The sequence below is a fragment of the Protobothrops mucrosquamatus genome, unplaced genomic scaffold (genome assembly GCF_001527695.2).
Source record: "Protobothrops mucrosquamatus isolate PMUCROS unplaced genomic scaffold, P.Mucros_1.0 scaffold45, whole genome shotgun sequence".
NCBI lineage: Eukaryota > Metazoa > Chordata > Lepidosauria > Squamata > Viperidae > Protobothrops > Protobothrops mucrosquamatus.
Genome location: NW_015386427.1, coordinates 4,847,258 through 4,862,863, shown reverse-complemented (window position 1 = coordinate 4,862,863; position 15,606 = coordinate 4,847,258). Strand labels below are relative to the sequence as shown.

At 34.7% G+C, this 15,606-nt stretch overlaps 1 protein-coding gene across 1 annotated transcript in view; it reads left to right on the top strand.

The window, feature by feature from the left end:
* Positions 1-8,431: 8,431 nt before the first annotated feature.
* Positions 8,432-15,606, top strand: part of COL28A1 (collagen type XXVIII alpha 1 chain) — an 85,297-nt gene continuing 78,122 nt past the window's right edge. Inside the window, exons 1-2 of the mRNA XM_029283268.1 lie at positions 8,432-8,558; positions 9,872-10,428. Of these exons, the coding sequence (XP_029139101.1) occupies positions 8,432-8,558; positions 9,872-10,428 (684 nt within the window). The remainder of the gene's footprint in view (positions 8,559-9,871; positions 10,429-15,606) is intronic.

Sequence of the window (15,606 nt, the reverse complement as noted above, 5' to 3'; positions counted from 1 at the left end):
TTAAAACATTAACAATAAACACATAAAATTAGCTAACAGTCGGCGGGACTCAGGCGTTCCTCTTCCCGCCCTATATTTAACTTAAATTATTATTATTATTATTATTAGGAACAGGATGATTTACTTATTAAATTAGCAACAGTTACTACATTCCATTCTATAAATTAAGTGATGAAGCTTCTCTTTTCATAACTCACACAAGTTTATACTTTCTAATCAAATTTGTTACATAGTATGAACAGGTGCTCCTAGTTTTTGGCTGTCATAGATAACTTGACTTTCCTCTTATAATGCGTTTCTCCATACAGAATTATATTTGCATTCCTGAATGAAAACCAACTCATAGTTCTAGTTTAAGCATTCACAAAATTAGTTTTTTTAAAATTTATTAAATATAGTTGCTGACTATCCTGCTGAAAGTAACTTTGGGTGAATTACAACATTTAAAGAAATAAAACTATTAAAAATATATAATCCTAAAATAAAAAAATAAAAACATAATTTATAATTAAAGATGTGAAGGAGGGAGCAGGATTCTGTGGGGGGGCGGTGATGAGATCTTCTATTGGTCCATCAATACCTCCAACGTGATATTCCCCGTTCAGGTCCCAAACCAACAGAACCAGGTCTTCAATCTCTTCCGGAAGTCCAGGAGTGTAAGAGCAGATCTCTCCCTAAGGGGCATGATGTTCTGAACGGCAGGAATCATAGTAGAAAAGACTCTTCTCCCGGACCTTATCAGCCAATTTCCTCGAGCAACGGGGTCTGCAGCATGCCTTCTTTGCCTTCACATATGGGGTGAGCCCATCCCGTTGGTGTGAGACTCAGGTAAGCAGTTGTAGAAAGTTGTGTGTTATTTTTTAATTCAACGTACAGCTTTCATATATTAGTTCTATTAGGATCTCTATAGATAATATTTTGAGAAGGAATTGGATCTGTAATTAAAAATTAAATTTTTGGATTGATTGGACATGTCCCGAATAATTTAGTAACTAACAATATTTTGGTAATTGCTGTTCTGTGCTCAGTTACTGAATAAATGAGATTGAAGTAAACTTAGATCTTAGTCATTATTTTGAGATTGGAAATCAAATCTGGGAATAATTTTTCGGTTTCTTTCTATATACTTATATAGGAAGAAAAGTTACAAGAATTACCAAATTTTATTGTAAACCACAGTGGCTATTTAATAGGTCCTGAATTAAATTAGTTACCACTGAAACCCACAAGATGGAGCTCAATTCATACAGTTGAAAATTTAAGGACATTATCCACAGATTCAGTCCTGATACGATCTAATACCTTAGAAACATCAATAAAGTACAACGTTACAAATTTACTGCATGGCCAATTATTACAAAGATACTGAGTGCCTGATGCTTCAAAACAATTATTAAAATTCATTTTCTGAATTTTAGAAAAAATAATTGTTTTCTCACAGATCTCTAGGGATTTCATATTATACAGTATTAAGATGAAGAGACATTGCAGAAGTCTGGCTTTGGCTCTTGCATCACCTTTCAAAATAGGAAAAGTATGTAGCTGGTTTTTACAAATGGAAGTTGAGTTTCAAAATGCCCAGCTGGGCTTTTTGCATATAATCATTTCAGGTGGGCAAACCAAGGAATTGTAAAATGCTACATCCTTTTTACCAGTTTATATTAAAAAAATGATGATATGTTAGGGCTGGGGGAGGAAGGCATGGGAACAACTGTCAAAAATAAAAATGGCAATACAACCATCCAGTCAAAGCCTTGCTTTTCTTTGGCTATCTGGTTTATAAGGCTGCACATATAAAAAAATTGCCCTATTGCTGGTAAAATGCTTATTGGAAATGGGGGGGGGGCAAATTACCTTAAGGAATATATTTTAGAACCTGAGAGTCACAGGAGGCTCCCAATACCATATAGGTAAACTAAATAGTGTGTGTGTGGGGCTCTTTAAATGAACATCTATTATTTTAAATAACCAGGCAAGTCTGGTAGGCAACCTTGGCTCTTTTATGACTCGTGGACTTCAACTTCCAGAATTCCTGAGCCAGCATGCTGGCTCAGGAATTCTGGGAGTTGAAGTCCACGAGTCATAAAAGAGCCAAGGTTGCCTACCACTGGTATAGTAGATCTGGTTCTATTTGTCTTGTTCAGCATGGTTGTCTTGTTTGGTTTTGCATGTTTGTTTTTTCTACTATTTTTAACCCTCGGTAACAGAATTGTAGGTGAACAGGTTTAGAAGTCAAAATAATAGAAGTAGTTTCCCAAATAGTCAGACCCAAAATTGTTTAATACTTTACATGTTAATATTAATACTCATGAAATTATGCCAGATAGACAATTATGTCCTGTTAGGAACCTTTATTTATCCTTTTTATTAATTACTGCTATAAATAGGAATATAGGAAAAAGCTTAGAGGATTAGATGGAAACTTGTGGAACATTGCAGGCCAATGGTCTAGATGTCAGATAGCAGTCTGTTGATACTGTCTTCTGAATGTGTCCTGACAGAAAGCAATTACTTTCAGCGAAGTACAGCAATTACTGTGAAATAATGCCTCAACACCAGCCAGGCCAGAAGTTGGTAGTATCAAAAGCTGCTGGGATATCCAGGAAAATTTCACTCTCTTCATTTAGTTTTTGACATCTAGGGAGAGTATCTGGACCCAGGAAGCTTTTTCTATTCATTTTATAATTATCTCCATTATGCATATGACAACAGATCCCTTACTTATTTTATTATTTACCATAATAGTGGGTTCCAGCACAATTTAATCAGCCAGGAAGTACTGGGGTGAGCAAACAGCTGGTGGCCTTTGCCTCTCCACATGTCCTATCCTCTTTCTTCAGATGTATAAACTGAAGATAATCTTTGTGAACAGGAACAGTGGTTATCAATGCTATCTTCATATAACCTGCCCCAATGCTAGAGTTGCTGTTGAAGAAATCTGATAAACTTTCCTGCAAAGCACAATGAATATTGCTTACAGTGAGCTTCTTAGGTGTACCAGTTCCTCTCCCACATTGTCGAGGGAGGAGATATTTAACAGTACTGAAAATAATCACTGGCCTTTTTTTATACAGTCACAATAGAAGCAAAAAAGTACATCTTCACTATATCTACTGCCATGGAATAGGACTGCAAATAGTTTTGGGAAGGGCCCAAATTCACATGAAGACCAATTTGTTCCTTCATTTTGCTACAGAGTCCATTAGATTGCTTCATTGTCCTCAACTCCTAGATCAGTGGTTCTCAACCTGTGGGTCGGGACCCCATTTGGGGTCGATTGACCATTTCACGGGGGTCGCCACGCAAGGCTGTTCGCCATTTTTTTGTCCGCCATTTTTTTTGTCCGCCTTTTTTTTCCCCTTTTCCGGCGGGTGCCTTACCTCCCTTGGGCTGGGCCAGCTGGTGGTCGGCCTGCTCCGTCTCTGCCGCTTGCCAGCTACGCCTCGGCCGGCGCAGGGGCGGAACCACACATGCGCGGTGCTCCCAGGCAGGGAAAGTCCTCGACTTACGACCGGTTTAGTCCTCGACTTACGACCGGTTTAGTCCTCGACTTACAACCGGTTTAGTCCTCGACTTATGACCGGTTGGGGTCGCGGCATTAAAAAGGTTGAGAACCACTGTCCTAGATGAATCAAGGTACTGCTTGAGATATGCTAGAGCAGGGGTCCCCAATCTGTGGGATAGACACCATCTCCACCAGATGGATTTGTAACTGGTTGACAAACTACATTCAATGTGTAGTCCTTAATGGAATTACCTATTTCCCCAAAAATAAGACCTAACCGGAAAATAAGCATTATTTTTTTGGGATACTCGTAATATAAGCCCAACCCCAAAATAAGCCCCAATTAAGATTGTCAGCCAAACAGACACATTTAGTACCATATTTAGTACTGTATTTCCCCCAAAATAAGACCTAACCAGAAAATAATCCCTAATGTGTATTTTGGAGCAAAAATTAATATAAGGCTTGGTCTTATTTTTGGGAAAACATGGGTACATCTACATAAAGGAAAGTAAGTGGGATGCTCAAAACATGGGTACATCTACATAAAGGAAAGTAAGGAAAGTGGGATGCTCAAGGTTCTGTTTTAGCCACAGTACTCTTCATAAACAATTTAGATGAGAGGATAGAAGGGAACTCATCAAATTTTAAGACAACACTAAGCTGGCAGGAATGGCAAACAGCCCAGAACTCTGTTATCTCCCCATCGATGTGGTCCTTATTTATCTACTCACATTTGCATGCTTTTGAACTGCTAGAATGGCAGGAGCTGGGGTAAGTAATAGGAGCTCACCCCTTCACGCAGTATTCAGGTCTCAAACCCAGACTATCAGCTTTGCGGCTGACAAGCTCAGCATCTTTAACTCCTAGAGAATTTCGGTAATCCATGCATTGTCTGTTCCCTGACCTGGTTTGCCTCAAGGGCTGAGAGTAGGCTAGAATGACAAATATAACTAGGCAGATCCCAGTTCCTGACTATGTCATTAATCATATTGTAGATGAAGCATGCTAGATTATGTCAACAATAAAAATTGCATAAGATAACAACAACAACAACAACAACAACTTTATTGTCACTTTGAATGTACACCAGTCAGCATACATCAAAATGAAATTTCGTTGTATACAGCTCTCAAAGGGTCACCATCTCCGATATACACTCCTTGTTCGTGGCCAGCTCAAGTTCAGAACATCCATTTTAGTCTCTAGGGAGCGAACGACGGCAAACAGGACAGATGGAAACGGAACTCCATATGGATTAGCCCTCAAATAAAATAAATAAAAATTGTATTTTAAAATTGGTACAGCTGAAAACTTTAACTTGGCTCAGTTGTGGGCTGGGGATGAGATAATGACAATTTAATAAAGACATGTCAAATTAAAACATTGAACTCATGCAATGGTCTGGATGGCAACTGGGGAACCTGAAGACAAGCATGAATGGAATTCCAACAGAGTGAGCCCAGCCATCAAAAAGGATATGTCAAGATCAAGATTAAATTTATTTTGTTTTCTATTTCTTAAAAGCAAAACTGGAACCAGACAACCTCAGTATACCATATTTATCCAAAAGAGTCTTTTTAAAAAAAAAATTATTTGGGATTTGGTAAAAGGATAATCTTACCTTAGAACAGAACAAAAAAAAGGATAAAAACAGAACTGTTGAAAACTTAGGAATTAGTACAAGATGCAAAAGGTTGCTGATATTGCAAAACCTGAATACTTAGGTAGTATCCCTGTCCCCAACAATAAGCCATAGTCATTCCAAGGATGTTCCATGGAGTCATCAAATTCAGAGTGTTTTCAACAGACTTGAACACTGGACCCTATATAGCAAAATGAAATTCAACGTAGAGAAAAATAAGATTTCACACTTAGGCAAGAAAAATCAAATGTACAGATACAGATTAGCTGAAATATGGCTCAATAACTAACTGCGAGAGGGATCTTGGAGTCCTAGTGGACAATCATTTAAATATGAGCCAGCAATGTGCTTCAGCCATCAAAAAAGCCAACGCAATCCTAGGCTGCATTAACAGAGGGATAGAATCAAGATCACGTAAAGTGTTAGTACTGCTTTATAATGCCTTAGTAAGACTGGAATACTGCATCCAGGTTTGATCACCACTATATAAAAAAGATTCTGAGATTCTGAAAAAGAGTGCAGAGAAGAGCAACAAAGATGATTAGGGGGCTGGAGGCTAAAACATATGAAGAATGGTTGCAGGAATGGGGTATGTCTAGTTTACTCTAAAGGACTAGGAGTGACATGATAAAAGTGTTCCAATATTTGAGGGGATCCACAAACAAGAGGAGAATTAACCTATTTTCCAAAGCATCAGAAGGAAAAATAAGAAGCAACGGTTGTAAACTAATAAAGGAGAGAAGCAATCTAGAACTAAGGAGAAATTTCCTAAGAGTGAAAACAATTAACCAGTGGAATGGCTTGCCTTTGGAAGTTGTGGGTGCTTCATCACTGGAGGCTTTTAAAAAGACAGTGGACAGCTCTTTGTCTGGAATGGTATAGGTCTCCTTCTTGAATGGTAATTGGACCAGAAGACCTCCAAGGTCACTTCAAACTCTGTTATACTGTTATTCCTTTCAGACAAGCCCAAACGATTCTATTATAATAACAGAATCTTTCAAGTCTGAAAGTACTTCTCCTCTTCCTCACCTTTACTATGAAGAGAATTAGGGAGGAACCATGATTAGAATTCTTATGTAATCTAGAAATCTCTTGTCTGACCTTTGTCTAGGCTATAATCTTTTTTCCTCCTATCTCTTAAGTTATTTTCACAGATCATTACATAAAGATGAATGAACAATATTTCAATATTTTCTTGCTATCTGCATGGATTGTCTTGACTACACACTAAGGCAAATACCTCACTTTGGAGACCACTAATCTACAGGACTGTTTTCTCTAGCATGTACCCTTCTCTCAGATCACCTTAAGAGAGATTTAAGGTTTAAGGTCTAAAATATTTTTATTTTTCAAATTTTATTTTGTTAGTCTTATGATTTATAGTACCATTTTAGTTTATTTTTAATTGATATTGGTATATTGTTTTCTTTAGCTGTTGTGTTATTTTATATGATGCAAGCATAATGTGGTTTACTTATTTGATGTTCAGTACAATATGTGAATCTAGCTAACTGGATTATTTAATAAGTCTTGATAATAAAATTGCAACTTATCATGATTTATATAAATACTTCATCTGATGCTATGATAACTTCCTATGTATAGCTTTGTTGTTTTTCAATTCCATCTTTCTTCTATTTCTCTTTTTTTTTGCTGGGTTTATACACCATTTTGGGTAATTAAATATTGCAACTGCTGTTAAAAATAAAAAAATAAAAATTGTATAATAATGAACAAGCCACTTGTAAAACAAACTCTCAGAAAAGCTGTTCCTTTAACATTTTTAGTATGTCCACCCAGATTGAAGATCTGGCCAAATGCCTAACCATTCTGCATTCAGCTTGGAGCAATGAAACATGAGTCAAGGATCAAGTTCCAGATGCAAGGTACTATTATTTGCATCTGGACTAATTAGTTATTCCAGAACTACTGCAATTGTTTAGGAAAGAATACTAATCCCCTATCCCCAGAATGAATTTTCAAGATCATATTTATTTAAAAAGTATTCACTCTTCAGTTTGAGCTTCAGTCTTTCTAAAGAAAGGTAAGATGATGATGATGATATGATGATGGTGATGATAAAAATAATTTATCTTAGCAAAATAAATGCAAATTCAAAGCATAACATTTTTAATTTTAATAAGATATGATCAATGACCAACTGGATTTTAACAATTGTTGAAATTAGCGATATAAGTATAATACCAGTAAAAAATAATGCAGTATTTTCTGTTAGAGGATAGAGTTGCACAATATTATATAAAATTCATTTTGGCATTATCAGTGAATCATAGGATTGAAAATGTTATGTTGGTGTCACAAGTTAATATTGAATTTAGTAAAGATGCTCTGAGTAAAGCATTTAAGACCAATATTGAGTTTTCTGCATGTAAGCTCCACTGAAGCAGACAGTAAGCTGTATAAATTTCTGCAGTCCAGCAAAATTAGTATTTTTGTAATATATTTTATATTAGGTTCTATATTGTAGATATTTTCTAATGAATGCAAAATAGTTTTCTTTCTAAATAGAATTAAATGCTGCATATGAATTCTGATTGAAATGACTGTGTCTGCTAAAAATGCAGTTTTGAAGCAGAATTACACAAGCAATCTTTTTTTTAGAGAAAACTGGTCTGATTTTTTTTCAAGATAAATAACAGAAATGAGAGTCTTTTCAGCAATTCTTTTGCACATCTAAAAGAAAGATGCTAACTGACTAAATTAAAAAAGAGGATGATGCTAATTTTTATAATTATATTACCTAATGCAAGCCATGTTTATCCCATTATCTTGAGACCAAAAAGCATAAAATATCTATGCTTTAAAAATATAATATAAATAAGCAAGATCTGTGAAACTTGCAAAATGTATGATTTGAGAAATCTGGTATATCAGCTAGAAGGAAAAAAAAATGCATAAATATTTTCTCTTTATTTATTTAGAATAGTTTTTCCTTGCTTTCTCTTTATGTTTTTATGAAAGCTTACAATAGAAAAAGTTACAGCAAAATGAAATAGATTTTAAAATGAAGTCAATAAAAAGAATTTAGATACAGCTTTTTCCAGGCCTAATGCCTAATACTAGTAATAGGAAGATGAGACAGTTTAATTTAAATAATGAAATACTGTAATTTAATTACAAGGTTGTAGATTTTTATAATCATTTAACAATGTTCCATACAAATCAGTATTCTGGGCTTATTAACATGATGAAAAGTTAATGGCTTTTTTTTTTATTAGCAGGAGCAGTAAGCAGTCATTGGATTTTGAATGCAAGTCACTATGTGGAAAAAACACTCCATCCTTTACCTTTTGGTTTTGGCCATTGCAACAAACAATGTAGTATATGGACAAAACAGAAGGAAGGGACAAAGGTTAAGTTCTCTAGCAAGAAAAGACAATCTTCAGGGTAAATTCCTAGAATTTGATATAAGCATTATAAATAAAAAAGGAAGTGCTATAGGTTGCATGAAAAGATTCCGAAGGGAGAGTGATACCGTATATCTCTCTACCAGCATTTTGTATCTTCACAAATCTCATGGAATTCTATATGTAATGTACTCTCAGTGGATTGCAAAGGACATTGTTATTCTCTTTTGAATGTGCATCTCTTTCTAATGGCAGACATGATGCATGGAATATGCATTGAAAAACATAGGCCCCTCAACCATATTTTCAGAATGGTTTGAGAGACATTCGGCTGGTTCAATAATCATATCTTTTGATAAACATGACTGTCATTGCTACTGGATTATATTGAGGTGTCGATCTAATAACATCTTAATAAAGGGGGGAGGGAATAATACAAAAGAATTGTAGAATAGAAGTTCCCCCTGCCTACAGTTTTGAATTATTTATATGCATTGAAGGCTACCTATGAGATAACAAATATTTAAATGCTACAACTATTATCTCCTTGGTGCTCTTTCTCTCTAGTGTAGGACATTATCATTTTGAATTTGTGGTCTAAATATCCATTCTGTTCTGTAATTCTGTAAATCAGAGTTGTACAACTAGAATTGTGAAACAGCTCTAAGCAAATCATCTTAAAAATTATGAACGTTTAATGTGAGACTATTTCAGAAGGAATTATACTGTATAAATATAACTTGGGTATGAATTGTTAGGAATGCTATATCTGATATTTCAGATTCTGTATTCAGCAAGGGAATATTGGGATAAGCTATTCCCAAAGCCCTTTCAGCATTCCAGGATACTGAGTGATGCTTAATGAGACTTTTCAAGGAGTGATTTGTTTCATGCTTAAGAAGAGATGTATCCTGTACCAAAGCAAAAAGGAATGTTATGTTGTAAAACTTCCCTTGTTTTCAAAGAAAAAAAGAGCTGCCTTTTGGAAAAAAAGTTCCTTTGTGGCAACCACGACCTAAATGATTGAGAATCACCATAGACAATTTTACTGATGTTTTATTGTTCCAATTTGTACCACTTCTAGCTGAGGGCATGGGGTAGAAATTCTTTGGTTTCACAGGTTGTCCATGCTTACATGTAAAACAGTTGGTAATATAGAGGTATACAAATCCTGTTGTACATCAAACTTTGAAGTTTCCCCATGGCTGCCTTGATAGTGGTGTCCATGGAATGAGGAATCAAAATTATGAAAGCAGCCCACTCCTTTTGTACATGGATCATAATGCTGCCTTGTCTACTTTTTTTAGTATATGACTTTTCTCAATATGTCATTTTTAATCTTGTCTTTTTTAGATTCTGTCTGTTTTATTGACATCATCTTTGTTCTGGATAGTTCTGAAAGTGCAAAGGGTATATTATTTGATAAGCAGAAAGAGTTTGCTATCCTCTTAAGTGATAAAGTCTTCCTCATGAAGCCCACCCGTGTCCACAGGTATGACATCAGACTGGCCATCATGCAGTTCAGTAGTTCTGTCAGAATTGACTGTCCTTTTTCAGCGTGGAGAAACTTGCAGATTTTCAAGCAAAAAGTCAATGAAATGAGCTACATTGGGCATGGCACTTATTCCTACTATGCTATTTCTAATGCAACTCAGCTGCTCAAAGCAGAAGGTCGCAAAACAAGCATCAAAGTGGTTTTGCTAATGACAGATGGTATTGATCATCCCAAAAACCCCAACGTTCAAGACATATCAGAAAAGGCCAGAGCTCTTGGAATATCTTTCATTACCATTGGTTTGTCTAATGATGTCAATAAAACGAAGCTGCATTTAATATCTGGTGATTCTTCAGGGAAGTCTGTTTTCATTTTGAATGAGCCCAGCCTTTCAGATAAAATAAGGAACCAGTTGGTAAGTTATATTTTTAAAGTTTAATTCATTTTAATTATTGTTGAAGTTGCAAGGCCTCAAAATAGGGAGCGCATGATTTTAGGATTGGGCAAATAAACTTATACTATGGCATTTGCCAACATGATATAGATGTGCTGGACAAGGAGTCCTAGAATAACTGGAATTGTAACTCATATGGAAGACAAAAGTAAGAGAAAAATGATGCAAACTATTGCAGTTATACATTACTTTCAGTTTTAAAAGATGTAAAATATAAGGATGGACTATTTTCTGAAATAGTCCTAAGCAACATCTTTTCAATCTTGCATTTAAGCTTTTTACTGGTGATAATTATTATTTACTATTTTATAACTTTTGCATATGCAATTATTGTACCATTCTAATTTAGTTTTTAATTGTTTAAATTATTTAGTTTAAATGGTTTAACTTTAAGAATTCAATTAATTAACTAATCATAATAAAATACTATTATGTAATTGTTTTATTATAAACTTTCTAACTTATTCTTGTTTGTTAGCCACTTTATTATTTTTCTTTGTTAGAAAGGCAGGATAACAATCCAACTCATATCTATTATCTTTCTTATTCTAACCTGACCACCAATCATTATTGAAATGCTTGTTTGCTTGTTTAGACCTCAGAGAGTTCTATATGAAAGTTATAGAACTGTCTGAAATCTGCTGCCCCTCATTCCCAGCCTTCTCCTGCCCCCCTCTCTGCTCCCCACCCAGCATTGCAGTGTTACAACTTTCAGACATTCTGCAGTAACTTGATGATGACACCTTACCAATGTCTACTTGTTGGTGGACATGAGAAACTTCCAGTCTATACTTCTTTAAAAGTTGTCCTACCTCAGATTTTGGTACATTTCAAGATCAAGAGAATGTCAGAGTAGGAAGAAAATATGCTTCAGCAGAATGAAAAAGAAGGCAGTCTCAGAGCATGGGCAGAATGGAAGATCAACATTATAGTTATATTTTATGACACCCATGCTTTAAACTGCCAGTAGAAAAATATCCCAAATATTGAGTATTGTAAGCAGTGTTGTGGGTAGTATTTTTCTTTGATTCAGCTTTGCACACACTCTCAGGCCCATCATCAAAGACATATACAAACTATAGGTTTTTCAGTAGCTAACTAGGTCCTTTGTTTTGGCCTCTCTGGGCATCCTGTTTTGGAGGGTTCCCTCCCCTTTGAATCTTCCTTCTTGTTGGCAGAGATTCAGTCATTTTGTCTACTTGGCCATCTTGTTTGCAACTCCCTTTTCCTTTTTGTTTCCTTTTTTGTTTGAGATGCTGCTCCAGATGCATCTACTCTTGGCATTTTTTTTTATCCTGTTGACTACTAGTTGACATTAAAAATAAAGCTAGAAAGCCAGGAGCTCCCTCTCCTTTCATTGTTTCTGTGTTGCTCTGCTCTGCTCTGCCTACTGAAATAGCTTTCCTCTTCAGTCTGCTTCCTATAGGAAGCCTAGAATATTGCTTTCCTTTTTTTTCCTGACCTCAAAAACAAAAAGCTGAATGATGCAGCCTTTCTACTATTGTATATAACTTTTCCTAATAAACCTTGTTTGTCCTTTGCAATGGTGAAGATCTGCTTCTAGTTTAATAGGCTAGTTTGATTTACACAGTACATTTTGATAAGTATGAATCCAGTGGATGAAATGGAACATCCCAAAAGGATGCTCAATACAACAATTCCTCAACTTTGCAACTCAATTTCATAAATTTTCCTATAAAAGATATAAGAAAGCTTGGGAGTCAGTCAGAACACAGTGATATCTCAGTGTACCTGAAACAAAGCCAGTATGCTTCCAGTCCATTCCTGAATTGGAGATTATGTGGAAACTCCAGGTATGCAGCCTTCAGTTCAGAGAAAAATAGGTTAAAATACTCAGCTGCAGATTGGCCATTTGTAGAGTTAAACAGACAGGCCGTTTCTAGCTGAATATGTAAGTTTTTAATCTTCATTTGCACAAGGGAAACATTTAAGAAAGGATCCTGCCTAGTTTGTTGGAGAGTAAAAGGAAATAAAGGAAGAAATTATTTTAACCTAGCAAGGTTCTGTTAATGTAATCTTACAATAAATAGAGAGCTAGTACTCCTGGTTGTGCTTCCTACTTAGCTACTTTGCAGGGCTAACACATTTTGACAAATGTGGATGCCCTTAATAGTAATAATACTATCGTGAATGTGGAATAAAATGTTTTGATTGTGAATTCCATTCCAGTTCAATGATTCCATGTTATCAGGTATGGTCTAAACCAGGGCGATACAACATATGGTCCATTTAGCAGGCTTATGCAGCCCATTGGCATTTTTTGAAAAATAGTTCACCACCACCAAATGTCACCACTGTTAGAAAGAATATTCTGCCACTTAGACTTTTGTCAAGCCATCCAATGTCTTCATGGGCAGTGCTAGCTCCAACACTCCTAGCTGCCAAACAGGTATTCCTTTTTGGTTTGCAAATATATTTAAGGCAGCAATCTGGCACTTGCCCCTCTAATATAAACTTATAATAAAGTAGAGCTAGTTCTTCTGGGTGTGCTTCTTGCCTGACTGACAGCATCTGATAATGAAGTTTTCACTTTCTACAGCATGTTTTAAAAAGCTAAAGAAACACTGAATATTGTCACACATCACAAATTAGATTTTTTAACCAAGATTTATTGAATAAATCCTTATTAGCTGATTTAGTCATAACCACAGACAAAACACATTACGACTTAATGCAACATATGAAGTCACTGATCCACACACTACCCAGTCATTTTTTTAGTCTAACATGAAAATTTGTGAAAATTTAGTCTGTTTGTTCAGGAGTAAATATGTTTTCAGCAAAATACACATTAATATACCCTTTCAATTTTCTTGGAATTTTCCAAAAGCTGATTCTTTGGTAGAAACATACCAACATGTGCTAAGTTCAGTTTTTAATGCAGTCTGGATTTACATAATAATCTAAGCTAAATTAAGGTAGCCAAGTAGTGGCTCAACAGGCAGCAAATCCATCCATTATCTGAGAAGTTCTGTGAATCAGAGTATAATCAGCATAAGCACAATATAATGTATTATTTGGAAAGTTAGGAAATGTAGCAATTATGTTTTTAAAACCCAGATTTAGAGATTAGTATATTGTTGAACCCAGCCACTGAGTTACATTAATATTTAACAAAGGACTTAGAGTAACATTCTAAGCCACAATGTGGTTTACTTAGCACTGAATTAGCATCTTATGAAACCCAGTCATGATGTCTTATTTAATAAATTAAACAATGGTATACATGGTGATTTGTAAATCTAATAAAATTAGAAATTATAAAATTAAATATAACAACAGTGTACTTGCTACATGGAATAAACAAAAGCAAAGAGAGAGAGCGAGCAATTTTGTATGGCAGATTCTTTAGAATATCTTACATAAACATAATACAAAAAATAAACAGGATACAATTAGATCAAAAAGGAGCACTAGACATAATATAAGATCAAAGTTCATAATAGCATTACTCAGGAGAGTATTAGAAGCTGCTCTATCTACCAGCAAGACTAAAAAAGCAAGAACTGTCATGAAAAATAACAAAATGAGATCAGTTGATGTACTTGTCCTTGAATATTTAGAAACATCAAAGACTGGAAAAAAAATAAAAGATATTTTTTAACCAGGTGCAGCCTTTCCCATCAATTCAACTCTGTGAGAGAGGAATTGCTATTGCTATTTTTAAAAATATTTTAGTTTTCAATGTTTAAGTTTTTTTTCCAGAATAAGGACCTGAAAAGATCAGCACATATGACTTAACTTGTTTTAGTCTGTTTGCATGTATATCCCCTTAGTATCCAGATTAAATTGTTTCCTGCATCATTAAAAGTTTCTGATATAGAAAGAATTTCAAGCAATAGATATATGAGTAACAACTTACATTACATTACATATAGTACATATATACATTATTTCTTTATTTCTCAATAGATTGCTTATTTCTCTTTAAAAAAAAAAGACAGGAACTGTTCCTCACTATTCCCAATCAATTAGACAGCAGAAAAGTGGGAAGAATCTGAATCCCAGGGATCCTTAGATAAAACTTACAGGTGTTTTATTTTGAACTCTTAAATCCTATTAGAAAAATAAAAACAAAATTAGAAAATAAACAGTAAGTCCAAAGTAAACAAAAAAATTAAAATTACATGAAATCAATTATATAGTAACTATACAGTCACATCAGTTCATTCCATTAAACAAATATTCATGAGATTTTGTTGGTAAGATTGAGATCTTTTTAAGTGAATAAAATAAATAAATCTGTGCCATTGTTTAGTATAGTTACCTTCCTATTGGTTTGCTGTAGTCAACTTTTCTTCATACATTCCAAATACTGTATGAAAATATGAGCCCAGTGTAAAACTTGTAGATGTTTTCCAAGCTTTTGTTTGTTTGTTATGTTGCCATGAAAAGAAATGTCAACCAGGTCTTTGAAGTTAATATGGCACTAGTGTCATTTTTTATTTTTATTATTTTTTATTAATTGCATTTATATCCCGCCCTTCTCCTTACGGACTCAGGGCGGCTGACAATTGAATAAAATACTAACATATATACATTATAATTGGTGAAAGAGCCACTTTTGCATTAAATATCATTTGTTAAATGATAATTTTTCCTGAAGAGACTAGCATTCAGACAGAATAATGGAGTAACAGAATAACAGAAGGGACCTTGGAGGTCTTCTAGTTCAGGGCTTTTCAACCTTTTCATCGATTGTACCACTTTTAGGATATGGCAATATTCGAGTACCAAAAAAAAAAACAACCCCTGTTCAAAGTTGCAATTGCACTGAAATGACTTATGACTTATTTTTCACACTTGTGATCATTGCAGCATGCCCAGGGTCATGTGATTTATATTTGGATGCTTGGCAACTCATTCATATTTATGATGGTCACAGTGTCCCAGGGGATCCCATGTGATTTATTATTTATTTATTTTATTTATTTATTATTTTAATTTGTATACCGCCCTTCTCCCATAGGACTCAGGGCGGTTCACAGCACACTAAAAACAAATAATAAACACAAAATACAAAAAATTACAAAATACAAAAATACAGAAAATAAACCCCGATAAAAGCCAAATTAAAACCAAATATTACAAGCTGTGTTTCGAATTAAATACTTTTAA